General features: G+C 58.8%; 3 protein-coding genes across 21 annotated transcripts in view; all 3 read left to right on the top strand.

The window, feature by feature from the left end:
• The window catches only part of VAC14 (VAC14 component of PIKFYVE complex), a 93,455-nt gene extending 87,780 nt beyond the window's left edge, over nucleotides 1-5,675 (top strand). For all 5 annotated transcript variants that reach the window (XM_072934485.1, XM_030282068.4, XM_072934484.1 and 2 more), the window contains 4 exons: nucleotides 603-721; nucleotides 1,502-1,581; nucleotides 3,147-3,297; nucleotides 4,801-5,675. In XM_072934485.1, the coding sequence (XP_072790586.1) occupies nucleotides 603-721; nucleotides 1,502-1,581; nucleotides 3,147-3,297; nucleotides 4,801-4,963 (513 nt within the window). In that variant the 3' untranslated portion in view covers nucleotides 4,964-5,675. The remainder of the gene's footprint in view (nucleotides 1-602; nucleotides 722-1,501; nucleotides 1,582-3,146; nucleotides 3,298-4,800) is intronic.
• Nucleotides 5,676-7,442: 1,767 nt separating this feature from the next.
• Nucleotides 7,443-20,090, top strand: MTSS2 (MTSS I-BAR domain containing 2). 15 transcript variants are annotated; one of them, XM_072934488.1, is made up of 15 exons: nucleotides 7,444-7,634; nucleotides 11,286-11,347; nucleotides 11,453-11,526; nucleotides 13,272-13,356; nucleotides 13,539-13,630; nucleotides 13,715-13,789; nucleotides 14,044-14,052; nucleotides 14,502-14,659; nucleotides 14,740-14,847; nucleotides 14,924-15,021; nucleotides 15,529-15,736; nucleotides 16,453-16,530; nucleotides 16,729-16,905; nucleotides 17,001-17,166; nucleotides 17,846-20,090. In XM_072934488.1, exons 1-15 carry the CDS (start codon nucleotides 7,566-7,568, stop codon nucleotides 18,616-18,618), a joined length of 2,232 nt encoding a protein of 743 aa, XP_072790589.1. In that variant the 5' UTR covers nucleotides 7,444-7,565; the 3' UTR covers nucleotides 18,619-20,090. The 15 variants fall into 15 exon arrangements, with proteins under 15 accessions (XP_072790597.1, XP_072790589.1, XP_072790592.1 ...); XM_072934494.1 differs by having other exon boundaries at nucleotides 7,445-7,634; nucleotides 15,610-15,736; XM_072934487.1 differs by having other exon boundaries at nucleotides 7,447-7,634; nucleotides 15,526-15,736.
• Nucleotides 20,091-20,209: 119 nt separating this feature from the next.
• Nucleotides 20,210-22,816, top strand: LOC105758694 (uncharacterized). Its single transcript, XM_012570009.5, has 6 exons — nucleotides 20,210-20,563; nucleotides 21,032-21,083; nucleotides 21,318-21,505; nucleotides 21,592-21,750; nucleotides 21,868-21,978; nucleotides 22,649-22,816. Exons 1-6 carry the CDS (start codon nucleotides 20,210-20,212, stop codon nucleotides 22,760-22,762), a joined length of 978 nt encoding a protein of 325 aa, XP_012425463.4. The 3' UTR covers nucleotides 22,763-22,816.
• The last annotated feature ends 1,104 nt before the right edge of the window (nucleotides 22,817-23,920 follow it).

Genomic DNA, 23,920 nt, shown 5'->3' with positions numbered 1-23,920 from the left:
CCCAGGGTTGGAGCTCAGACAGCCTGTTTATTCATCCACCCTTCAGGAGCTGAGGATGGGCTTGGAGGATGTGCCAAACTCTGCCCAACTCTTGCTTTTCTCCCTGGAATGGGAATGGCTTACTGAGCCCTCAAGCAGCTGCTGCCTCCCTCCGTCTGCCCCCATGGGCTGTGGGACAGGTGACAGCAGGAGGAGAGTCCTGCAGTCCCTCAACTGTCCCTCCCAGAATTTGCTGAGCAGCTGCCACCAGCGCCAGTGACATCCAAGGAAGGAGAGAAGGAAGATTTATCCTTCTCCTTCTCCTGCTGAAAACCAGTGATGTAGGGGTGTCCCCTTGGGTGGGAAAACATTGTCCTCCAGCCTCTCATCCTGTGGTGGACTCAGCAGCCCTGAGGGCCCCCTCATCATGCTGTCTCCCCAAAGCCCACCTGGTTTCCATCTCCTGAGGCTGAGTCTCATGCCAGTGCCAGGTGGACTTGGTGGGTCCAGAAACGTCCCTTTGTGTTTTGGTGGCACTTGCCAGCCTGGCGTGTTGGTGTTGGGTACCTGGGGCTCTCCATGCTTCCAGTGGTGACCAAACCCTAATGGTTCTCTTTCCCCAGGAAAGCCGTAACCTCTTCTGCTGCTTGTACCGGTCCTGGTGTCACAACCCTGTGACAACCGTGTCCCTCTGCTTCCTTACCCAGAACTATAAGCATGCCTATGACCTCATCCAGAAATTGTATCCTTTGGGGATTTTCTGCCAGGGTGGGGCTTGAGCTGGCCTTTAGTCCCTCTGTGGCAACCAAGGTCACTCTGCAGGCCAGCCCAGCCTCCTGCCTGCAGCCCATCATTACTGGGGCAGGGCAGCCTGTGCTGGGTACGTGCCAGCTCTTTTCCCCTGGTGTCATCCCTTTTTTTGTGGTGAAAAGAGAGGAAGGCGTGCACTGACTGAGCCTTGACCTTCCCCTGCCCAGGAGGGGAGGCTCCTCAACATCCTCTTCCTCCCAGGAAGATGAAGGCTTTGGCCTCCTGGCCTGGTGAGGAGCAGGCGGTGCCCAGCACGGCACAGTCCCCAGTGAGCTCACCATCTGTCTGCAGCAGAATGATTATTTTCATGTGCCAGCAAACCCCAGGCCTCTCTGAGTAGTTTTCCAAACCAAGAAGCTCAGTAAGATGCTCAAGTTCCCTTCCCAGTGCACACCGGCATTCCTTCTGGGAAATGCGCCGTTCCCGTGGGCCAGGAGGGTAAAAACAAGCGTCCTCCCCGAACACTCATCCTGCCTGTTCTCAGCTTTTTGGGCAGCCTTCCTCTTCCCCTATACCTGCCTGGTTGTCTGTCTCCCTCTGTCATCCCTTGGCCACCCTACAGCCCTGGCTGTTCCCTGCCCGCTCGCATCCCACGGGAGATGTGGATTCAGGGAGGCTCTGGCAAAGCCATGGTCTGCACCGGGCATCGCCCTCGGGAGCCGTCTGCTGCTGCTACTTTTTCCGAAATAACATCCTTAACAGCCACTTCCAGCGGGGAGCTGGAGGTCACCGTGGATTTCCTCACTGAGGTGGACAAGCTGGTGCAGCTCATCGAGTGCCCCATATTCACATGTAAGGAGGAAACCCCGGGTGGGGAAGGGGCAGCGCGCGGTGCTCCCCCTCCCCACGCCTCCATCGCAGGCGGCAGCCGCCACACGAATAAATAGAGCAGAAGTTATGAGACTTCTTGCCGGGAGGTTTGCCCAGTGCTGGAGCTGCCCGCCGGGAAAAGGGCACACTGGCAGCACGGGGGGGCAGCCTTGCCCCCCAGATATAGGTTAAGGGAGCAAGCGGCACTGGCATCCAACGAAAGAGATGGGGGAAGGGATGGAGAGGGAAGGCCTGGATCACACTGAGCATCTCCAGGGGTGCACGGGGAGGGCGTCAGATGGGGGAAACCTCTCTGCCACCCTCAGATGCACAGGATGGCATTGTGGGTGCTTCTGGGGCCCTTAGCAAGAGAAAAGGTGGGGTTTTTTTTCTATAAATGAAGAGTTAAGCTGTAAAACACTAGCTGATGTTTTCTCCAGCATCCAGCAATGTGGGTCCCCCACTGGGTAATGCAGCAGTGCCTGACCAGGGCTCAGGGGTGTGACACTGGGAGCCAGGATGGTGGCAGGGAATGTGGCAGGGTGACCTGTTGCTTGGGAGGATTTCTCATTATGTCAGTTTGCTGCCCCTGGCTTCTCATTGAAGGTGTAACAGGGCGCTGAGGTTGTTGGGAAATGTCCTGGAAAAGACTTTGTGGGGCACCTGTGTTGGTCCAGGGTGATATTGGGGAATATTTAAGAGAAGAGGTTTAGAGCAGCTGGACAGTACAGACCCTCAGTCATGCTCCCTCCTGTAGACTCTGTCCCATATCCCTAGGATGACTGTCCCAATCTGTGAGGCACCCATGTGTCTATGGTGGTTTTGCATGCCCCAAAATTATTCATTGAGGATTCCTCAGCCCACTCACCTTAGTCCACACATCTCAGGGTAGGGGATAGACATGTCCCCCATAAAGTGGCATCTCTGGTGATGGCTCCCTTCACTGGGAGCGGTACAAGTGACAACCAGGAGGTGAGATGCTGAGACATGGACCTTGCCCCTTCTCGTGGGCTGCACCTTCAGTTGTATTTATGGCTCCAGAAGACTCTTCTGCCATGACCACAGTGAGGGGTGGAGCCAGAGGATGGTTTTGCCTCTACTGAGCAGAATTGAACCCAGCACATGTAACCTTCAGAGCCAAGCAGAGGGGATTCCTTCTGCTCCAGAGTCCCCAGGAAGGTGTCACGCAGCCCTCTGGATGTGATGCTCCAGGGTGGGTATTTCTGCTAAATCTGGGGAAGCTGAGGAGCAATCCCGTGTTGCATGTGTGTTCTCGGGCAGACAGCATGGACAGGGGTGAGTGGTATCAGGAGTGGCAGACTGGGGAGCCAGTTGTCCCAAGGGGGCTGTGTCAAGGAGAGGGACTTCTGGGCACCATGGGACACCAAGATGGATGGGTTAATGAAAGGGGAGAGGGGTGCCATCAAGTGCCCCTTGGGTTGGCTGGCAGAGGCTTAGGCCATCAGAGGGGGTGGAAGGAACCTGCTATTGCAGCTGAGATGAAATGCATTTTCCCTGCCTTCCCATCCTCTTCTGTCCTCTTCCAGATCTCCGCCTGCAGCTGCTGGATGTGAAGAACAACCCCTACCTGATCAAGGCTCTCTATGGCCTGCTGATGCTGCTGCCCCAGAGCAGCGCCTTCCAGCTCCTCTCCCATCGCCTCCAGTGCGTGCCCAACCCAGAGCTCATGCAGACCACGTAAGTGCTGGGGGGACAGACCGGCATCAGCATCGGGGCTGGATCAGCTGTTCCCCCACAGCTGAGCATCCCTGCCATTCCAGGCTCAGCCCCAGTCCCAAGCTCAGCCCCATGCTCTGGCTTTCACCCCCCCAGCTCCGCTGCGGCCGTGGCTGCTCCTTGTCCCCATGGCCGGGAGTGTTGGCCAGGGGGGTTTTTTGTGTCTATATTTGGTAACCCTGGGAGGGCTGTGCCTCATCCACAGGCATTTGGCATCCGGGATGGAAAATTTCACTTGTGGGGTCGCTATGGAAACGAGCAGAGCTGGGAAGGAGGTTTATGGAGAAAGACTCCAGCAGCTGTGGGGGGCTCCCAAAGCATCCCCCCTGCAGCCTGGACAGCCTTCACAGCACCCAAAAGGAGCCTGGCACCCTGCTAATGCCTCCGGATGACTGCTCCATTCCCACTCCTGGCCTTTGGGGATCCGTGACATGTGCAATGGCAGCATCTCCCTGGGGACCAGCTGAGATCCGCGTGCTCCCTGCCCAGGGGTGCTGCCAGTGGGATTTGCTTTCCAAGCCTTGGCTAATGAGTAGTGGAGGGGGGGTGATGATAAAGCTGACTCTGCCTTGGCGCAACCCTGGGAACAAAAAGAGCTCCCAAGATGGGCAGGTTTCTGAATTAACCCCCCGCTGCTGTTGTCGCTCCTTGGCTTTTAACTGCTTCCCTGGGATGGCTTTTATCCCTCATGGCCTCCGGCACTGAGCTCCTACCCACAACCCAGCACTGATATTTAATTGGGGGGGCGGAGAGGGGGCTGCATGTGCTTCTCCCTCCTTTTTTCTCCCCACTAACCCTGGCAGTGGGGGTTTTTCGAGCTGTCAGACAGCCTGAGCATCTGATTAACTCTGACCTACATTCCTTCAAACGCCGAAGCCGGCTTTCATAACCGGCCAGTCCCAGCTGCCCCCTCCCCAGGGACATACCAGGGCCACCAGAGCTGCCTGCCATCTTCCCATGGGCATCCTGTGGCTGGTGTCTGCTCCTTCCTTGCATGGGGACAGCACAGGGCGAGTTCCATGGCTAGGGAGCCTGCATTTGGAGGCTCCCACCATGGGTGCTGATCCCTGAGGATTGTCCCTGCTGCCACTGGATGTTTTTTGCTCGCTCAAAGAAGCAGACATGGAAACTGAGGCATATGGCCCTGGCATCCTTATCTCACTGCTTTTGGCTGCACTGGGTTGGGATAGAGAGGAGTATGTGTCAGAGGAATTAAACCCCCCAAGGGGCCAAGATGCAGATGTCCCTTGTCCCCTCCTTGTCCCAGGATCTCTTGGGCTCTATCTCACAGCTTTAGAGAAAGAAAATACGTCTTTGGGAGTATTTTATGAGGCACCAGCATGACTAGGATTTGCTGAGCTCAGCTTCTTCAGGATGTGGTTTTGGTGCTGCCAGTGCTGGATGTTCACAACACCAAACATCCCCATCCCCTTCCCACCCTCACTCTCTCTTCCCACCGTGCAGGGACAACACCAAGCCCAGCACCAGCTTCAAGAGAACAGCAGCCTCTAACATCGACTACACAGAGCTGCTGCAGCACTTTGAGAAGGTCCAAAACAAGCACCTGGAAGCAAGGCACCAGCGAGCCGGGCGGGCAGAGCAGCTGGACCGGCGGGTGGTGCTCTGAGCGCCCCTGCAGCCTCGCGGGTGTGCACAGTTGCTGGGGCAGGGACCAGGGGACACAGACCAGGGAACAGGCACACCGGTTGCTGGCCACCGGAGGATCTGGTGGGTTTAATGGAGATGGGCAAGCGTTCAACACAGGGCTGGTTTCCCCCCCCACTGTGTGTATGGACATGGGGGGACCCTCAGGCTGTGCCCAGCTTTTCCTGTGGGTGTTGGGGGGACATGGGGAAGGGTTGCCCGAGGAGAGGGCCAGGGTAAAGCACCTCATCTTCTCTTGCAATGGGGCGAGGGAACTCCCCTTTGCTTTGCTAATGCCTTCCCCGTGACTGTCAGCTGAGCGCCCAGCCTGCTGCCAGCAGCACCGGAGGAGGGGAAGGGAAGACGGGAGCAACCCCTGGCCTTCCGCCCTGGAAAACAAGCACGTGGGGCCGCCAGCCGCCTCTCACCACCCTGACTTCCACTCTCTGGTTCCGAAACCCTGCTGGAGGTGGCATCTCACTCGGGGAGACGCTCCTGTGCCTGACACTTGGCCCCCTCCCTGCATTCACACATCCTCTCTGAGTCCCCGGCTCTTGGCAGGGACAACTGCACAGCTTCCACTCCCAGCCGGCACCAGGGGACACGGGGAGCAGTGGACCTAACCCCAGACTCCATTCCTTGTTCCTTCCTTAAGCTCCCCATGATAAAATAAACAAGCAATGCAGAACAGCCCATTCCTTGTTGCTGGGCTTCCCATCATAGTTTTGTTCCCAAGTGGAGCCAAAACCACAGCAAGGGCAGGGGATGGCATGGAGCATCTTGCTTGACCGCATGCCCTGGGCTGGCCCAGCCCTGCCACGTTGGCTCGCCAGCAAGCAGAACTTCTCCGCCTGCTCTTCTTCCCAGCAGGAAAAAAACGCCACTGAAATTCTTCCAGGCCACGGTCATGAAACCACAGCACAGTGACAGGCATTTTCCTGGCCCTGAGCAGCTGCTGGTGCTGCCTTCATCCTGTCCTGTGGCACCGAGGGACCCCGGCACGTGCCAGGCTGCTGCAGTTTGGGGGGACACCATTGCATCCCCTGCATGTTTCAGGCACTCACTTGATCCCAGGAAAAGGGTAGTTGGAGGAATTTGTGGAGTTTTTATGGCTTCTGGCCTGTTTACAGGGAAGACTGTCTCTGGCAATGGGTTCCCCAAACAGCCCCATACCAGCGCTGCTTTGGCCAGGATAAAGACATTCCTGTCATTCCCGGGAAAGGGCTTTCCAGACCCAGTCACGGCGGGTTAATTTTAACAGCCAGCCCTTGAGGATGTGTGAGCAGTGACTTCTCAAGCCAGTCGGTGTCTCAGGGTGCTGGGGGGTACCTGTTGCTGGACCCCTGGGTCATTGTCAGTGTGGACCAGGGTGTGCTCTGCCTCACTCCTGCTAAGCTCACTGCTCCTGAACAGCCTCTTTCCACACTGAGGGACTGGGTTTATGGAGAGAAATTCCAGCCGGCTGCTGGAGTGCTGAGCCATAATTGTTTCCTTATGGGTGGCTCTTGACCAACACCGTCCAGAGCAGCGTGGGCATCATCAGCATGGGATCAAGACTACTTTTCTGGCAGGAGGGGGAATAGGTGGCTCAGGCTGAAACTCTTGGCCCAGCTAAGTGTCATTGCACTAGGAGGGGTGGGGAGGTCGGGGCTCAGCCTGGCACCCTCAGATCCCAGGAGGCTGAGGCTGGGGCCTCGGGATGGCTGTGGGAAGGGTTTGTTTGCTGGCAGGCCATGCATTTCCCAGGCCTCCCTGATAATGGAGTGCACGGACACATTTCAGAGCTGTCACGTAAGTACTGTAGAGGGACTTCACCCTCCAGCACATCTCGGAGGGTCAGGAAGGCAATGGGGGTCAAACACCCTTTGGGGAGAGGCAAATCCCAGAGATCTGGGAATGCCCCGGGGCATCCCATGTCATCTCCAAGTGCAGTGTCTTCACATGCTCCCTGGGGCTTTCCTGCTGCTCACCCAGCACCCAAGATAATCCCTGGGGGTTCCTATGCCGCCACGGGAGCAAACCCCGATGCTCCCGTCCACCAGTGCCACATCTCTAGGCATCCCTCGGGTCTCCCTTCGCTGTAGTCCTGGGGCACCCGGTGCCCCAAGAACATCCACGGGGCTGCCCCCAGCTCCGTCATCCCTGCGCGTCCTGCGGGTAGCCCGCAGCGGCTCCCGGAGCATCCCTGGGGCTGACCCCGATCATCCCCCGCACCGCCCGCAGCCCCCGGCCCCGCGGCGGGCGGCGCATGTGCCGCGCAGCGCCCGCCCCGCCCCGCCCCCGCCACCGCCCCGGGCAGGGCTCCGTGCCCCGCGATCCGCTCCGTGCCCCGCTCCGTGATCCGCTCCGCTCCGCGCCCCGCTCCGCGCCGCTGCCAGGGGGCGAGGGAGGGAGGGAGGGAGGGAGGAAGGAGGGAAGGCAGGGGGCGATGCCCCGCCCGGCTCCGCCGCCGCTCCGCCGCTGTGCCCCCCCCGCCGCCGCCGCCGCCGCCCGGGCGCCGCCCGCCCCCCGCCGCCGCTGAGCCTGGCCCGCCGCCGCGGCCTCCCCCGGCGGCGCCGCCCGCCCCGGGCTGCCGCAGCGCCGCGATGGAGACGGCGGAGAAGGAGTGCGGAGCCCTTGGCGGCCTCTTCCAAGCCATCATCAACGACATGAAGGTAGGGGATCCCCCCCGCGCCGCGCCCCGGTTTTGCTGTCGTGACAGCGCTCCCCCCGCAGCATCCCCCCATCGCCCGGCTTCCCCGGGCAGCCCCCGCGCTGCCTCCGGTGCCCGTCCCGCGGTGGGTACCGAGGCTGCTGCCCAGCCGCGAGATGGGGATTGGAACCCCGCATCGGGTACCGGAGCCCGAACATCAGCCCCACAGCGGGTGTCGGGGTCCCACATCGGCTGTCAGAGCCCGGCACGGGTTGCCAGAGCCCCACACCAGCCCCTTACTGGGCATCGGAGCTCTGTGCTGGGCATCGGAGCCCTGGAGATCGCAGCGCCCCATCATCTCTATATCCAGCGCTGGATATTGGAGCTCCATCCTGGGGATTGCAGCCCCACATCATGCCCAGATCCATCACTGGCTATCGGAGCCCCATTCTGGGTGTTGCAGCCCTATAGCTGCCCTGTTACCCTTCACTGGGTATCAGAGCACTGTGTCAGGCATCAAGGTCTCACACCGGGTGTAAGAGCGTGGCACGGGGTGCCAGAGCCCCGCATCAACCCCATAATATGCATCAGGGCCCTGCATTGGGCATTGGAGCCCATAGCAGGGATCCTGGCTCCATATCAGCCCTGTATCCATCCCCAGGTGCCCGAGCCCCTTGTCGGGTGACACAGACCAGGCATCACTGCCTCTTGCCAGGTACCACTGGGCATTGCCACCCATCTCAGGCATCATGTTATCCCTGCCCCATGCCCAGCCTGGATTTCTGCCAGACCCAGTGGGGTTGACACCAGTGGAACAAAAAAGTCCCCTAGCTCCTTGATCCTATTTCCTAACCCGGGAAGAGGATATTGCCTCCACCCTCCCCGGGAGCAGGATGGGGCCATGTTTAAAAAAACCTTTTTGTTTGTTTTCATTTCAAAAAAATAAATTAAAAATGCTGGGGGGCATTTCTGACTAGGGACCGAGTGGGGAGGATGGGACCAGCCATGTTTCTTCATCTTGGGGGACCGAAATTCCCACAGCCAGCTCCAGCGCTGGGGTTTAGCCCTAGTCATTTTTGGGAGGCAAACGCTCTCTTCCTCCTCCTTCTCCTCCTCTTCCTCTCTTCATGCTGCAGACCCATCCAGACAATGCTGTCATTGCCAAAGCAGGGGAGAGGGGATAAAAAAAAAAAAAAAATAAAAGCCTTGCTGGGAAGGAGATTAACCCCTTCAAGGGGCAGTGGTGGCTCTACAGCCGGACTCTGGCTCAGGGCTGGGAGAAAAGCTCCAGGGAGAAAATCCCAACTCTCCCCAGGGCAGTGGAATCCAGGGCTGGTGCGAAATGTGTGCTGGAGGTGATCAGCTCCTTCCTCCAAATGCCTTCACCCCAGCCACCCTCTCCAGGCAGTCTGGCTGAGTCCTACACTCCTGGGGGGGAGGTGGGAGCAGCCCCTGCCTCAGTTTCCACATTCCCCTGCTGAGGCTTCAGAGGGGATAAGCCAGCCCAGAGCTGTCACCTCCCAGTGACGTGCCCAGCACCATCCGGGTGCGGTTGGACTGGGAACCCCTCACCGGAGGAGACTGAGCTGGAGTCGGTTTCATGCCATTTGAAGGTAGGAGAGATTAAAGAAAAATGATGAAAAAGAAGGAAAACCCCACCACACTACAGCTGGGCCTCAGCTTGTGCCCTGCACAGCCCCGGCCGAGTGCCAGTAGCACCTGAGGGTGTGCTGTCCCCATCTCCCAGCCATGTGGGTGTCCTGGCACGGGCACTGGGGGACAAGTAACTCTGCTTGAAGAACTGCTGGCATTAAGGGCAGTGATGTGCTCATGGTCCTATGGCTGGGACCCCTGTGCTGGTCACAGGGCAAAGGGATCTTATTTTGGTGGTGGATGGCTATTTCGGCACCCCTTGTCTTGTGGTGGGGAGAATTTTTTTGTTGGTGACAGTCCCTCAGCTGGCTTCATTCCTGTTGCCTCTCCTCGTGTGCTCAGTGTCCCTGAGTGACCTTGGCATGTCCTTGTGCCCATTGTCCTCCTTCCCATCCTCCTCATGCCTGGCATCATAGGGATTTGGGGGCATCACAACCTGCTCCCTTCTACACAGGAGCCTGACTTGCCCTGCCCGGGGTGGCCAAGGAAGGTGGCCCGGAGCCAGTGGCCCAGGAATGGTGGCCCAGCCCTCTGGCAATGACAGCCCCTGGGGACCCACAAGCAGGGGGTCACTGCCACAAGTGGTGTGTCAAATGGCACCTTCAGACCCTTTCTTTGCTGACTCACGAGGAAATAGGGACATTCATGGTCCCAGAAAATGCTGGGCTAGTCTCATGCCCCCTCTGTGCAAACCTTGTCCCCAGAGCTGCCACCAAGCCATAGTGCCCATGGGGATGTGTGGCAATGTACCTGTCCCAGCCTGGTGGCTGCCCTAGGGGAGTTTACAGATGCCTGTCACTGCCATTGGATGGCAACACCAGGCTAGCACCAGGATTTTGTCACTGGAACAACAGGACCAGGATTGACCTTGCTAGGATAGCAGCACCAGCGTGGCTTCACCAGGATGATGACAACAGGACTGGCCCTACTGGAATGGCTTTGCTGGGATAGTAGCACTGGGAGCAGCTTCACTGGAACAGCATTGGAATGGCCTTGCCAGGATGCTGGCACCTGGATGGCTTCACTGGAATGATGGCACCGGTACTGGCCATGCAAGGGTGGCACTGGGATGGCCTTGTCAACACAGCACCAGGATTAATCTCACCAGGACAACATGGACTGGCCTTGCTGGGATGGTGACACTGGGATAGCCTGGCTGTATGGTGATCAGGATCAGCCTTGTTGTGATGGCTCCGGGATGGCCTTGCTGGGATGACACTGCAGCTGGCATCACTGGGAGAGTCCCCACTGGAATGGCAGCAGCATGGTCTACTGGGACTGGCTTCACTGGGCCAGCGCTGAGACAGCCTTGTTGAAACAGCGGCACTGGGATGGCCTTGCTGGGATGGTGGCAGCAGCACAACCCTGGGATGGTCTCACTGGGCTGGTGGCACTGGGGCTGCCCTGGGATGCCTTCACTGGACAGCCCTGGAATAGCCTCGCCACGAGGGCAGTGGGAATGGTTTTGCACAGGTGGCCTTGCCAGGATGGCACCAGAGTGGCCTCATTGTGACAGCACTGGAGTGGCCTCCCAAGCACCTGTGCTCTGTCCCTGTCCCCACACAACTGCCCCATTCAGGGCTTTGGGGACCCCGAGCTCCCCTCCTGCCTGGTCAGTCCTTGGGCTCAGGGGAGGTGAGGACTGGGGCTCCCATCTGCAGGACTGGAGCTCTCCATAATGGTGGGTTTGGCCATTGGTGCTTTGGGGGGAAGCTGTGGGTGCTGGGGGTGTCTCTTCTACTGCTGGCCAGTCTTAAAAGATTTTTAATTTCATGCCCTCAGTGAGGAAGAGATCACTCAAAATCCTGAGGTCTCCATGGTCTGTAAGTTTGGGTGGCCAAACTGGAAAGGGAAGAAATCAGGAGGGAAAAGAGTTGTGCTCAGCCTTTATTAACCATCAGAGAAGCTGTTGAGCTGCCCTGTCTCTCTGCATCAGTGAGAGGGGGAACGTGCCCTGGTTAGGGGAGCAGTGCAGGGGGTGAGGGTTCCTGTCTCTCACCATCACCCTTCCTCCTTGCAGAGCTCCTACCCCATATGGGAGGATTTCAACTCGAAGGCCACCAAGCTGCACTCCCAGCTCAGGTGAGTGGCCAAAGAGGGGGTGGGGCACGGGGGACCCCCCTTCTCGTTGGCACATCGCAGATGTCCCACACCCACTGAGCTCCCCCCTCGCTCTCTCTGCCTCAGGACCACGGTGCTGGCCGCAGTTGCCTTCCTGGATGCCTTCCAGAAAGTGGCTGACATGGCCACCAACACCCGAGGTAGGGTCCCCTCTCCTAGGGGTGGGCATCCCCAGGCTTGTCTTGGCAGGGGAACAGGTGGTGAGTGTCGCCTGTGGGGTGTCCCCTGCCCACGTTTCTGGTGTGGAATTCAAGCAGCAGCTTCACCATCCACAGAGAGATATCCAGCCTGTTTCCACACCAAGGTGGAGCATTCCCTGGGAAGCAGCATTGGAAGGATGGAGTGGGGAGGGGGAAGGAGGTAGGCACCCATGTGGGTGCTGCTCCTCACCACCCATGGGTGCTTAGCCACATTTTCTTGTGAGGCTGGGACATTCAGGGTGGCTCAGCCCCACACCATGGTCTCCTGCACCCATCTCTGCCCCCCAGGATGCAGAATCCACCTTCCTTGTCCCTGGCACCGATCTGGGAAGTTCCCTGGGGGGTCCCGGCTGCTCCAAGCGTCTCCAGGGAAGGGGAATTAGCTAGAGGGAGGTTCAGGAGTCCAAGCTTCACTGTTTTGGGGACAAGCCCTAACTCACCAGGGAGGTGACCGAAGAGCCAAGGCTACATGTGGGGTGCCCCATACTGTTGGGGAGTGAGGGGGAAGGGTCCCTGGACCCTCTCCGGGTGCCCTCTGGCAATGAGGAGCCACTTCCCACCGTTTGGCTTCTGCCAAGCAGATGGTCCCGGGCTGGTTCGCAGACTGGCGGCATCCAGGCCATCTGGAGCCACACGAGGAGGAGGAGGAGGAGGAGGAGGAGGCAGCAGCTTGAGCCAGGATCAGCTTTGCCTCCAAACCCACTAGCCCACTGCACCAGGGGGATTAGGGCTCCCCCAGCTCCCTGCCAGCCCAGGCAGTCAAAGCAAGGAGAAGGCACAGGAGCAATGCTGGGGACAGCTGGGGACCAGCACCACCAGAGTCAGTGTCACCCTGTAGTGCTGCTATACCTGCAGGGCTTTTTGGGAGGGTGGGCAGCCGAACAGCAGCATGGGGAAACTGAGGCACTGGGTGGGGGCTGGCTGCTGGCCTTGCACACAGTGCATGAGAATCGGATTAGAAGCAGCAGGAGCTGGATAAGAGCATTAGGAGCTGGATTAGGAGACTATCCCAGTGTAGGAGAAGGCCGTGGCTCATGGGTTCTCCTATTTCCATAGCACTGGGGGATTCGGGGACATCCAAAACCCCTGCAAAGGGGTGGGAGGTGGTTTTGGAGGCTTTTAGGGGAGAGAAAGGCTGAATGTCACTCCTTAGTTTGCACCGAGGGATTTTTGACTGCCGTTTTCCCTGGGAATTGCCGGCAGCACTGCCACCACGTGGCCATCCTCAGGCTCCAGCGGTACCAGCGCTTTCACCTAAAAAGGATGCTCCTGCTATCCCCCCCGAGGAGTTTGAACTCCCTTTTTATCCCCTCGGGATTGTGCCTGGAGGTGTGGGACAGAGCTGACTGCCTGGAACTAAGCCAGGGTACCTCATTGCTTCCCTTCCTTGGCCCCCCCAGACAAACTGGGAGAAACTGGAAAAAATGGGAGCGGGTTCTAATTTCAAAACCTCCAGAAGAGATGTTTAGTGTTTCATGTATTAGTTAATGGATGATGATTTATTTATTTTGTGGATTTATCGTGAGAAAAAACAAGCCACCCCCTGCCTAAAGTGTCCCCAGTGCCCAGTGCATCCCAATGCTCCTCGTCCCTGTCACAAGCCACCTGCTCCCACTGGACAAACGGGGCTGGGACTGGTGTGGGGGTGTCCCTGCCCCTTGTCAGCAGCACTTTGCTCCCCACAGGTGCCACGAGGGACATTGGCTCGGCGCTGACCCGGATGTGCATGCGGCACCGCAGCATCGAGGCCAAGCTCCGGCAGTTCACCAAGTAAGCAGCACCAGCACCAGCTTTGCCTCCAAACCCACGGGTGTCGGTGACACGGCCTGGCCAGGCTCATTCCCTCTCTGGAAAAGGGGATGCTGGGTGTTGGCCGGGCACGGGATGGGGAAATGGCTCCCCCCTGGCTCTGGCACTCTCCCACACTCTCTGCTTCTCTCTCCCTGCTCCAGTGCCCTCATGGAGAGCCTGATAAACCCTTTGCAGGACAGGATTGAGGACTGGAAGAAAACTGCCAATCAGCTGGACAAGGACCATGCAAAAGGTACGAGGGGGACAGGATGGATCCGTGCAGGGTGGCTGCGCTGCTGGGCAGGGGGCCCCTCTGACAGCACTTCTGCACCCCCAGAGTACAAGCGAGCACGGCATGAGATCAAGAAGAAGTCCTCTGACACCCTCAAGCTTCAGAAAAAGGCTCGTAAAGGTGAGAGGGGGTCTCCTGGGGGGTGCCCCCACCAGCCCCTCCGCAGCACCCCCAGCCAGGGCCGGTATCCGGCTGTGGCACTGCCAAGGGGGGTGGGCACTAGGAGGGTCCTGCTGCCCCCCTGTAGGAAGGGAGGTGCCGGCACGGCCCCGGGGGTGGCGGGGAGGCGGGGCATGCGCCCCAGCCTTCGGCCTCTTTTCACACGTTTTCTCTGTCTCCTTCTCTCTTCCCTCCCCTCCACATCCTTCCTGTAGAGCTACTTGGTAAGTGAACCGCTGCCCCCCACCTCCGGCCCCCTCTCTGCTTCCTCATCTACTCCCCCCGTCTCCCCAGCCTCTGTCTGTCTGTCCGTCCGTCCATCCACTCCCTGTTCCCACCCTCACCCTGCTTTTAGCTTAGCTTAGCCTGCACCCCATATCCTGAGGCAACGCCAGGATCACTGTTTGGCAGCCCAAGGGGTCCTCTGGTCCCAAGTGCCAGGGATGGGGATGGGGTTGCAGAGAAGCCCCCTGCCCAGGGCTGCTGTGGGGTGAGGGTGCTCCTGGACCTTCCAGGGAGATGGGCACAGTGGGAGACTTAGGGTATCTGCTGGAATGTGAGGATGGGGTGATGTCCCCAAGCTGGAGGAATGGCCTTGGCTTGGCAGTGGCACCACCAGCAGACTGGGGAAGGTGTCAGGGGAGCCCAGCGCTGACAGTGCCCCATCTCGCAGGGAAGGGGGACCTGCAGCCCCAGCTGGACAACGCGCTGCAGGATGTCAATGACATGTACCTGCTGCTGGAGGAGACGGAGAAGCAGGCGGTCCGCAAAGCCCTCATCGAGGAGCGGGGCCGCTTCTGCACCTTCATCACCTTCCTGCAGCCCGTGGTGGTGAGTGTTGGGGGCTGGGAGGGTCAGGGATGGTTCCTTCTGCCCAGTGGTTACTGATGCTCTCTCTTGTCTGTCCTCAGAACGGGGAGCTCACCATGCTGGGAGAGATCACCCACCTGCAGGGCATCATTGAGGACCTGGTGGTGCTCACTGCTGAGCCCCACAAGTTGCCCCCCGCCAGTGAGCAGGTCAGTATGGGTGAGCCAGGGGTCAGGGGAGCAGGGGAACATCTCTGAGGGGACTTAGACCCCATCTTTCCTGCAGGTGATCAAAGACCTGAAGGGCTCTGACTACAGCTGGTCCTACCAGACACCCCCATCCTCGCCCAGCAGCTCCAGCTCCCGCAAGTCCAGCATGTGCAGGTATGATAAGGTGGGCTCCACACCCAACCACAGCCAGGAAATCCAGCCCTCTTCATTAACCTCAATGGGTTAATGATGCTTACGGCCTTTGGGGATGCTCACAAGGTGCATGTCCACCTTCTCATGTCCATATGGGCAGGTGGCTCCCATTAATGTGAAGGAATCGGTCTTGGCACACTGGGCAGGGCTGGTGGACCTATGGGGCAGGATGGGGGCCCGACACATACCCTGTCCTCCGGGATCTGGGGACGAAGTGTGCTGTGCATGGGTGTCTGGGGCCAAACATACCACCTCTGTCATGTCCCCCAGCCTGTTCCCTGCCACAGGGCCACCCCAGGAGGCAAAGGGACACCTCCAGGAGGACTACATGCCTCAGTTTCCCCAGGCTGGGATGTGTGGCAGGGCACTGGCCCTCCTGCCACCTCCAAACCTCTGGCTTAAATTCTCTTTTCCTTCCTTTGTCCTCCCCGCCGGCGTGTCCCTGTCCCCCCGGCGCCCCCCCAGCAGCGTTAGCAGTGCCAAGGGTGGCATGGCGTGGCCCGGCGGGGCTCAGACCTGCTCACCCAGTTCCACCTATCGCTACCGCAGCCTGGCGCAGCCCCCCGCCGCCGCCACCCGCCTCTCCAGCGTCTCCTCCCACGACTCCGGCTTCATCTCCCAGGACGCCGCTTATTCCAAACCACCTTCCCCCATGCCCTCGGACATCACCAGCCAGGTACAGGGAGGCTGGTCAGTGCTGCCAGCCTCCATGCCTCAATTTCCTTTTCCACAGAATGGGTGGGTGGTGCTGGGTCCAGTGCAGAGGTGATGAGACCCACCCTCAGAAGTATTTCCATCTGTGTTGGCATCACGGGAAATAAATATTGGGAATATTGAGGGTGCCTGCCATAGCTGTGGGCATCCTGGGCCACATGGCAGAGAAACCCTATCCATGAATTCCCCCAGGGATGGGGCACAGATATCCCTCTCCCTGTGCCAGGAGAACAGGGTGTTTCTCAATCACCGCAGCCCCATAATACCCAGTTTGTGCCAGTCACCCACCAGGCAGCATGGAGCAAAGCTTCCCCTTCATGCTGCACCATCCCCGGTGCCAAGGATGCTCCAGGATCCCCAGGGAGTTGCCATTCCCGCCTGTCCATGCTAACCTGGCATCACCAACCCAGCAAGATCCCTGCTCCCCAAAATACCTGTTGGCTCTGCATGGCTTGGGGTGAGAAGGGGGAAGGGTTGGGGCATCATCCCAGTTCCTGACCCCACTGCCAAGGTCACATCCTGCCTGCCATCCTGCAGCCACCGCTGGAGGGGAGGGGGGCTGGGAGCCTTGCTCAGCCAGAGAGCTGTGGGTGCTGCTCTAACCGGGGTCGTGGCTCTGGCTTTGCTTGCTAACGGCCTCTTCTCTCACCTTCCGGCTCTCGGCTCGTCACGGCACAGCAGAAGTCCTCCAGCTCGGCGTCCTCAGAGGCATCCGAAACCTGCCAGTCAGTTAGCGAGTGCAGCTCCCCCACCTCGGTTAGTCCTTGCCATCCCACCAGGGTTGCATTTCACACGTGGTTCCCCCCTCACTTCATGGGGTTCAGCCCCCGGACCCTCCCCTCCCTTCCTGCATGGGGCAGAGCATCCTGAGCAGCACCCGTGGCTTGACACCTCTCCTGCCACTCTCCTGGTCCCCGTGTCACCAGCATGAACTTCATGCCTTGCCCGTTGCAGGACTGGTCCAAGGCCAGCCCCTATGACCAGCCGGTGGTCCCTACCCTGCAGCGGCGCAAGGACCGCGTGGAGCACCTGCGGGAAGCCGAGCTGGGCTCTCCTGCTGCTGGGTACCCGGGCATCGGCGGCGAGGATGCTCCCAGGCCCCGGATGTCACCAGCTACAATTGCTGCCAAGGTACCAGCTGCAGCAGGGAGGGCACAGAGGTGAGGGGCTCCTGGGGCCTCCCAAAGGAGGAACCAGGGGGCTGATAGTGCCCCTTGCCCCAGCAGCATGGGGAGGAGGTGTCCCCTGCCGCCAGCGACCTGGCCATGGTCTTGACCCGTGGGCTGAGCTTGGAGCACCAGAAGAGCAGCCGGGACTCACTGCAGTACTCCAGTGGCTACAGCACACAGACCACCACCCCCTCCTGCTCTGAGGACACCATCCCTTCCCAAGGTACTGCCACCAGGGGTTACCTGGGACCACCTGAAATGGCATTTAGAGTGGGGAAGGGCACAACAGAGGTTTTGGTGATCCTGGGGCACATTTGTGTGCCCTGGGTGTCATAGCATCAGGAGATGGTCATACTGTGTAGGGGCCGGTGCCACAACTAACCACAGCTTTTCCTGGTTTTTTGGGTGTTAGCTGGGGCTCACTGGGTGCAGTTGTGCCAGGAAGCGCCGTAACAAGTGATGCGGTGATGTGTCTGTGCACAGAGGTTGAGTACAGGTAGAGATGGTGGCACGTGGTAGGTGATGGCAGCAGTCGGTAGTTGGAGATAAAATAACCACGTCTGTCATGATGTTGGCATGATGATGGCTGAGCCAGTTATGAGCATCTGGTGGTGACAGTGGAGATCAGCTGTGATTGGGGTGGTTGTGATGGTGAGAGTTGGGTTTGGTGGGATTTCGGTGTGATGACTGGGGTGACTGTGCTTTCCCCCCAGTGGCGATGTTTGTGTTTGATGGTGAGCACGTTGTGCCAGCAGTGACAGTAGTGGTTGTGTGACGATCATGGCAGTTGAATTTGGTTGTTGTGCTGTGATGGAGGTGGCTGAGGCTGGCTTTAATGACATGGTTGAGCTTGGCTACCCACTGCCCCCCGAGCCACACTGATGGTGCTGCTCCCTCCCCAGGCTCCGACTACGACTGCTACTCGGTGAACGGTGACGTGGAGTGTGAGCCCCAGAGCGATTTTGACAAGTCCTCCACCATCCCACGCAACAGCAACATCGCCCAGAACTACCGGCGGATGATCCAGACCAAGCGTCCCGCCTCCACCGCCGGGCTGCCCACCGGCACCAACCTACCGGCCGGCACCACCCCGGGGGTGGCCACCATCCGCCGCACGCCCTCCACCAAGCCCTCGGTCCGCCGTACGCTCTCCAATGCTGGCCCCATCCCCATCCGACCCCCCATCGTCCCCGTGAAGACCCCCACAGTGCCCGACTCCCCTGGCTATGCCGGCCCTACGCGGGTGGGCAGCGAAGAGTGCGTCTTCTATGCTGACGACGCCTCTCCGAACCCCCTGGATTTTGCCAAAGCTTCGCCCAAGCGGCTGAGCCTTCCCAACACCGCCTGGGGTGGCGGTGCCATGGAGATCTCTGTCTACCCCGGGGCCGGCCAGCACCTCTCCGCTGAGGAAGAGGAGGACCAACAGTTGGCTGCCAACCGGCACAGTTTGGTGGAGAAGATTGGGGAGCTGGTGGCCGGCGCCCACGCCCTGGGGGAAGGCCAGTTCCCCTTCCCCACCGCCCTCGTGGGGTCCGGCCCCAGCGAGGAGACCCCCGCGCCGCCCCCCGCGGCCTCCATGGACCCCCCGGCCGAAGACATGCTGGTGGCCATCCGGCGCGGGGTGCGCCTGCGCAGGACCGTCACCAATGACAGGTCGGCCCCGCGGATATCGTGATGGTGCCCGGCCAGCAGGGACGTGCCCGCCGCGGCCCACGGACCCCCGGGGCAGCTGCTGCGCCTCCCGGGAGCCCCCACCCGCCGGCACCTGCTGCCCCATCCCTCTCTGGTGCCCCTGCTTCCTGCCCCTCTGTCTCCTGCCTTGCGCTCTCCCTACATCCCTCCTTCACTGGCTCTCTCTTTGGCCCTTTTTCTCCGTTTTGTCCTTTTCTCCTCTTTTTCCTATTTTTTCTGCTTTCTTTTTTCTTTTGGCTTTTTTCTTTTGTTCTTCTATGTCACTTTTCCTTCTTTTCTTATTTTCTTCATTTTCCCATTTTTCTCCTTTTCCTCTTCTTGTCCTCTTTTTCTTTTCCTTTCTTTTTAACTCTTTTTCTCTTCCTTTCTCTTTTCCCCTTTTTTTTCCTTTCCTTTTTTCACCTCTTTCCCTTTGTTTCCCTTTTCCTGTTGCTCTCTGGCTTTCCCTCTCCGCTCTGTTTCCTTTCCCTCGGGCGCAGGCGGGTGGCCCCAGCCGCAGCAGGGGAGAGGATGGTGCCGGCAGGTCTGTGGCAGCCGTGGAGCACCAGGAGTGGGGGCCCTGGCCCCATTCCCCCCGGCTGCCTGCCTGGGGCCGCCACCGCTCAGCCTCATTCCAGGCGGCAGAAGCAATGGGCAGGGGGTGCAGGGGGGGGAAGAAGAAGTGGGGGACATGTGAGAGGGTGGGGGGGCTGGGGGTGGAGGCTCTGCAATCCCTTCTGTCTTGGGGGGACACCAGGGTGCAGGGACTGAGGATGCTGAACCCCCACTTTGCCTCCCCTCACAAGGATCGCTTGGACTCCCTGCAAACGCCCTCACCCTCGCTCTGCACCCACAGACGTGTGCAGGGTCCGCTCAGAGGTGGGTCCAGGCACGGGAGGTTTGGCTCAGACCCCCCAGGCACAGCAGCTTTCTGCCGGCGGCTGGAGGAAAGCACAACCCCCCGGCCCCCGCTGTACATAGCCCCGCGCCCCGCTGTCTGTCGCATCGCAGCCCCTCAGCCCTCCCGCTTAGGAATAACAATTTAGTTCTCCCCCTTTCCCCTTCTCCTGCCCAGAACCGCTGAGGCCAAGTGACAAATGTTTGGGTTTGAGGGAGGGAGGGGGAATCTCTTATTTTGTACAGAAAACAAAAATTCTTTGGAGAAGAAAAAAAACCTGACCTGTCTTTCAACTGAAGTAACTTTTCTGGTGCTGTTGTTAACTTGGTCCTTATTCTTTTCTCTTTTTTTTAATTTATTCTTCCCCATCGTGTTCCTGCCTCTGCCGCCACTTCCCCTCTCCCTGTCCCTGTGCCACGTTTCTTTCTCTTTCTTTCATTCCGTCTTTTCTTTTAATTTTTTTTTCTGGTGGTATTTCCCCTCTTACTGCCCCTCCCTTGTTTTCCATAGTCACTGCTACAAGTAACGAATGCACTGTGAAGATTCCAGTATTAATAAAGGTTGTACTGTAATTAATAGCCTTGCCTGTGCTGCTATGGATTTTCTCTGGGGTCACCCCAGCAATGGGGAACAGGTGAGAAGGCACCATCACCCCTTTGGGCTTCCCATGGCTTGAGGGGGGTGGGTGTTTTGGGGTATGGAGGAGTGCAACAACCCCGTGGTCAAGGTGATGGGTGACCCTGGGCTGCAGCAGAACATCCTGCTGCCCCATCCCCCGCAGAAGAGGGGGTGCAGGCGGTGCCCCCCACTCCACCCATCCCGGCAGCACCCGCAGCGTTGGCACCTCCCGGATTATCCAGGCCGGTTGCCAAATCTCGCTGGGGCAGCACAACCGGCTTGGAGAGCGGCGGGGATGGAGGGGCTCAGGGTGGGCAGCGTCCTGCTGACCGGCTGCGACGGGGGGCTGGGCCTGGGGCTGCTGAAGGGTCTGCTGGAGCAGCCCAGCCCACCTCGGCACATCTTCGCTGCTTGCCTGGACCCCCAGGGCAAGGTAGGGAGGGCACCGGTGTGGGCAGGGCAGCTCTGGGATGGGCGCCTGGGGATGCCACAATCCCACCTGAAATTGGGAGGCTGAGCGCCAGCATCCTGATGTACGATGAATGGTATGGAAAAATACATGTATATATATATATATATATATACATTAAAAAACCAAAATTACATAGATTAAATATTATCTATGTATGTATCAAATGTGCATGTATTTATTTTGCATCTCTTGGCGCAGGTGTGTGCATGATGGGGTTACTGGCAGCCCCCGTGCCAGGGGCATTGCTGCAGGGAGCTCTGAGCTCAGCCAGGAGCAGAGGAGCAGCGACTCGCCCCAAATCGCTCCCCCTGGATCTTGTTGTAACCTGTGACATGAGGGGCACCCTCTTCCCACCCCGGCACAGTGCAGCCCCCCCCTCCACTTCCGTGAGCTTCCCCATGTGACCCCTCCTCCGTTCTCTCCACCTAGGCTGTTAACGAGGTGGCTTTGGGCTTTCCCAACGTCATGATCCTGCTGCTGGGTAAGTGCTGGGGCGGGAAAGGGATGAAGCTTCTCAGGATTTAATTGCAGCCGTGGGTGGTTCCAGGAAATGCCACCAAGCAGGTGGGTCCCTTGGTTTGGCTTAGCTCAACCAGGTCACTGATGGGACCAGGAGGATGCTCGGTGGCTGGGAGTTGTCTCCTGCCATGTCCTACAGCACCTTGCCAGGGTCGTGGCCACCAGCCTGTCCCCAAAACCTCCTGTCCCCTTGCAGATGTGACAGACCCCAACAGCATCGAGGCAGCAGTCAGGAAGGTGCAGGCAGAGGTGGGAAGTGCTGGCCTCAACCTCCTGATTAACAACAGCAGCACCACGCGCCACAGCACCTTGGCCACCGAGACAGCAGAGAACATGAGCCTCGTCTACACCACCAACACCATCGGGCCCCTGCAGACCAGCCAGGTGAGGACACAGGCAACCCCTGCCCCAAACACTGGGAATAGGGAGGAGGAGGAGGATGGTGATGCCTGAGATCCCATCCCCTGCAGGCCTTCCTGCCCCTGCTGAAGAAGGCGGCTGAGGCCGAAGGGCAGCGTGAGATGAGCTGCAGCAGAGCTGCCATCATCAACATCTCCAGCATCCTGGGCTCCATCGAGGTTGCGGAGGCTTGGGAGGAGAGGCAGGACATCTGCTACCGCTGCAGCAAGGTACCGCCCTCGGGAGGATGGGGAGGAATTTGGGGGTCATCTCCTCTGGGATTCCCCTCTGCACCGGCCCTGGCATTGCCAGGTCATGATGGTAAGGAGGGGAATTTGTCCTCCCAGGCTGCTCTGAACATGCTCACCAAGTGCCTGGCCCTGGAGTACGGGAGCAGCGGGATCCTCTGCGTGTCTGTGGATCCTGGACATGTGACACCTCCCTTGGAACAGGGGGTGGTGAGTGATGGGAGGTGCATGGACTCCTAGCTCAGCAACGTCCCATTCCTGGGGGCATCCTTTCCCAGGAGCATCCCTTCCCAAGGCCACCCCTTCGCATGAACATCTGTTCTCAGGGTCATCCTTGCACAAAGAAATCCCTTTCCAGAAGCATTTATTCCCACAGACATCCCTTCCCATGAGCACGTTCCTTCTTCACAGGGCATTTCTTCCCATGGAGATCATTTTCCCATGGACATCCCTTCCCTGGGCACCCACATCTGTGCAGTCCCTTAGTCCCACAGTGGCTGTGCCACCACTGCAAAGGGACAATTCCAGGCACTCCCCCCAAATCATCCAATTTCTTCCCTATTTTTTATTTCCTTTCCCATCCTGACAGTGTGTCAGCAGAGGGCACCCCGGTCCTGCACTCGGCTGTCCCTTACCCTGCTCTGGCTGGCAAACGAGCCACTTTTTAATTAGGAATGAAGAAATTAACCCCCATCCTTACAGCACTCAAATGAGGGACAATCAATCTGTGCAAAGCCACATCCCTTGGCTGCTGGAGCATCTCCAGTTGCTCCCAAACCAACCCAGCCGGAGCTGGCACTCCACCACACCATGGGTGGGACTGGGGGTGTTGGGATGGAGAATCTTGGCTCACTTTTTCCCTTGCCCTCGGGTGTGACAGGGCCCGGTGACACTGGAGGAGAGCGTGAGGGGTGTCCTGCAGCTGCTGGCCCAGCTCTCAGCCACCAACAATGGCACCTTCTGGGACTGGAGAGGACAGAGGCTGCCCTGGTGAGAGCAGCATCTGCTCAGCGAGCTTAAATAATTAATTAAAGTTGATTAATTGCCATTTCCAGGCTCACTCTGATTCGGGGTGGGGGCAGGACAGGATGGACAGGGGAATAGAAACCGGTTGGGGTTTGGGAGTTGGATTCACTGCCCCCCTGGTCTGGGGTGCTGATTTGGGCCAGGGCAGCATAAGGAAGGATGCTCCAAGGGTGGTCCTGAATCCAAGGCATCCCCTGGAGCCAGAAGAACCCCCTGGCTATCCTCACTCCAGGGCCATAAGCCATACTGCCTATGGGGGCATCCCAGACAGCCCCCAAACTCAGCTCTTCTCCTGCTGAGCCTGCCTACCCCAAAACCAGCTGGTCTTTCTAAGCCCACCCCAAGGATGCTGCCAGGTGTTTTTATTGTTGGTTCTAGGCCAGCAAAAGTTCTTCCTATTCCAGCAGCTGGGGGGTTTCACATTGGGAGATCTCCCAAGTCTCAGCACATGCCTAAAGGTGTCTTTTGAGACCTGAGCAGGGCATCCTGGCCTGACCTTCCCTGAATCCATCCCTCATGGTGCACCAGGGGATGTTCTAAACAGGCTCCCATTCCTGATCCTGTGAGTGCTTTCCTGTGGAGGCTCTCAGCTGGCATTTTTGAGGCCATCTCTCAAAAGAGGGATCAGAAGAAAATGCACAATATCTCAAGTGGGCTGGACACGCAGCCCATTGCTGTGGGGATGCTCTGGGAAGTTTGGAAAGGGTCATCTTGCAGGGACAGCTTCAGGTTCCCCACAGTGGAGGAGAATGAAGGATCATTCCCACATTTGACATGAGGGAATGGAAGGTTGGGGCTCAGCCCCAAGGGCTGAGGCAGCCCCAGATGGGTCCCTGCACCCCACAGGGACTCAGTTAAAGCCAGCAGGGATGGGAGAGAGGGTCCCTCTAGTAAAAGCCCTTATCAAGCAGTGGATCTGCTGGTGGCTTTATATGAGCTCTGCGTGGGCTTTATATAAACAGGAATCATCACTAGGCATGAAGGGAGGAGGAGAAAGAGGAGGAGGAGGAGGAGAAGGAAGAGTTCCTCTGCTCATGCTGCAGTGCCCATTGACTCATGAGCCTAAGCCATGAATAGACCAATTAAGGTCTCTAATAGCTGATGAAGGTAATTAACTAGGCTGTAA

This window comes from Taeniopygia guttata, chromosome 11, assembly GCF_048771995.1.
Source record: "Taeniopygia guttata chromosome 11, bTaeGut7.mat, whole genome shotgun sequence".
NCBI lineage: Eukaryota > Metazoa > Chordata > Aves > Passeriformes > Estrildidae > Taeniopygia > Taeniopygia guttata.
The sequence above is the reverse complement of the archived record's forward strand: the minus strand, read 5'-3'. Positions and strand labels throughout refer to the sequence as shown.

Coding starts and splice junctions, on each gene's coding strand:
- MTSS2 (XM_072934487.1), top strand. CDS start 7,566: ATGGAGACGGCGGAGAAGGAGTGCGGAGCCCTTGGCGGCCTCTTCCAA. Junction 13,631..13,714: donor GGACAAGGACCATGCAAAAG/GTACGAGGGGGA, acceptor CTGCACCCCCAG/AGTACAAGCGAGCACGGCAT. Junction 17,167..17,845: donor GGACACCATCCCTTCCCAAG/GTACTGCCACCA, acceptor CTCCCTCCCCAG/GCTCCGACTACGACTGCTAC.
- LOC105758694 (XM_012570009.5), top strand. CDS start 20,210: ATGGAGGAGTGCAACAACCCCGTGGTCAAGGTGATGGGTGACCCTGGG. Junction 20,564..21,031: donor GCCTGGACCCCCAGGGCAAG/GTAGGGAGGGCA, acceptor CTCTCCACCTAG/GCTGTTAACGAGGTGGCTTT. Junction 21,084..21,317: donor CGTCATGATCCTGCTGCTGG/GTAAGTGCTGGG, acceptor GTCCCCTTGCAG/ATGTGACAGACCCCAACAGC.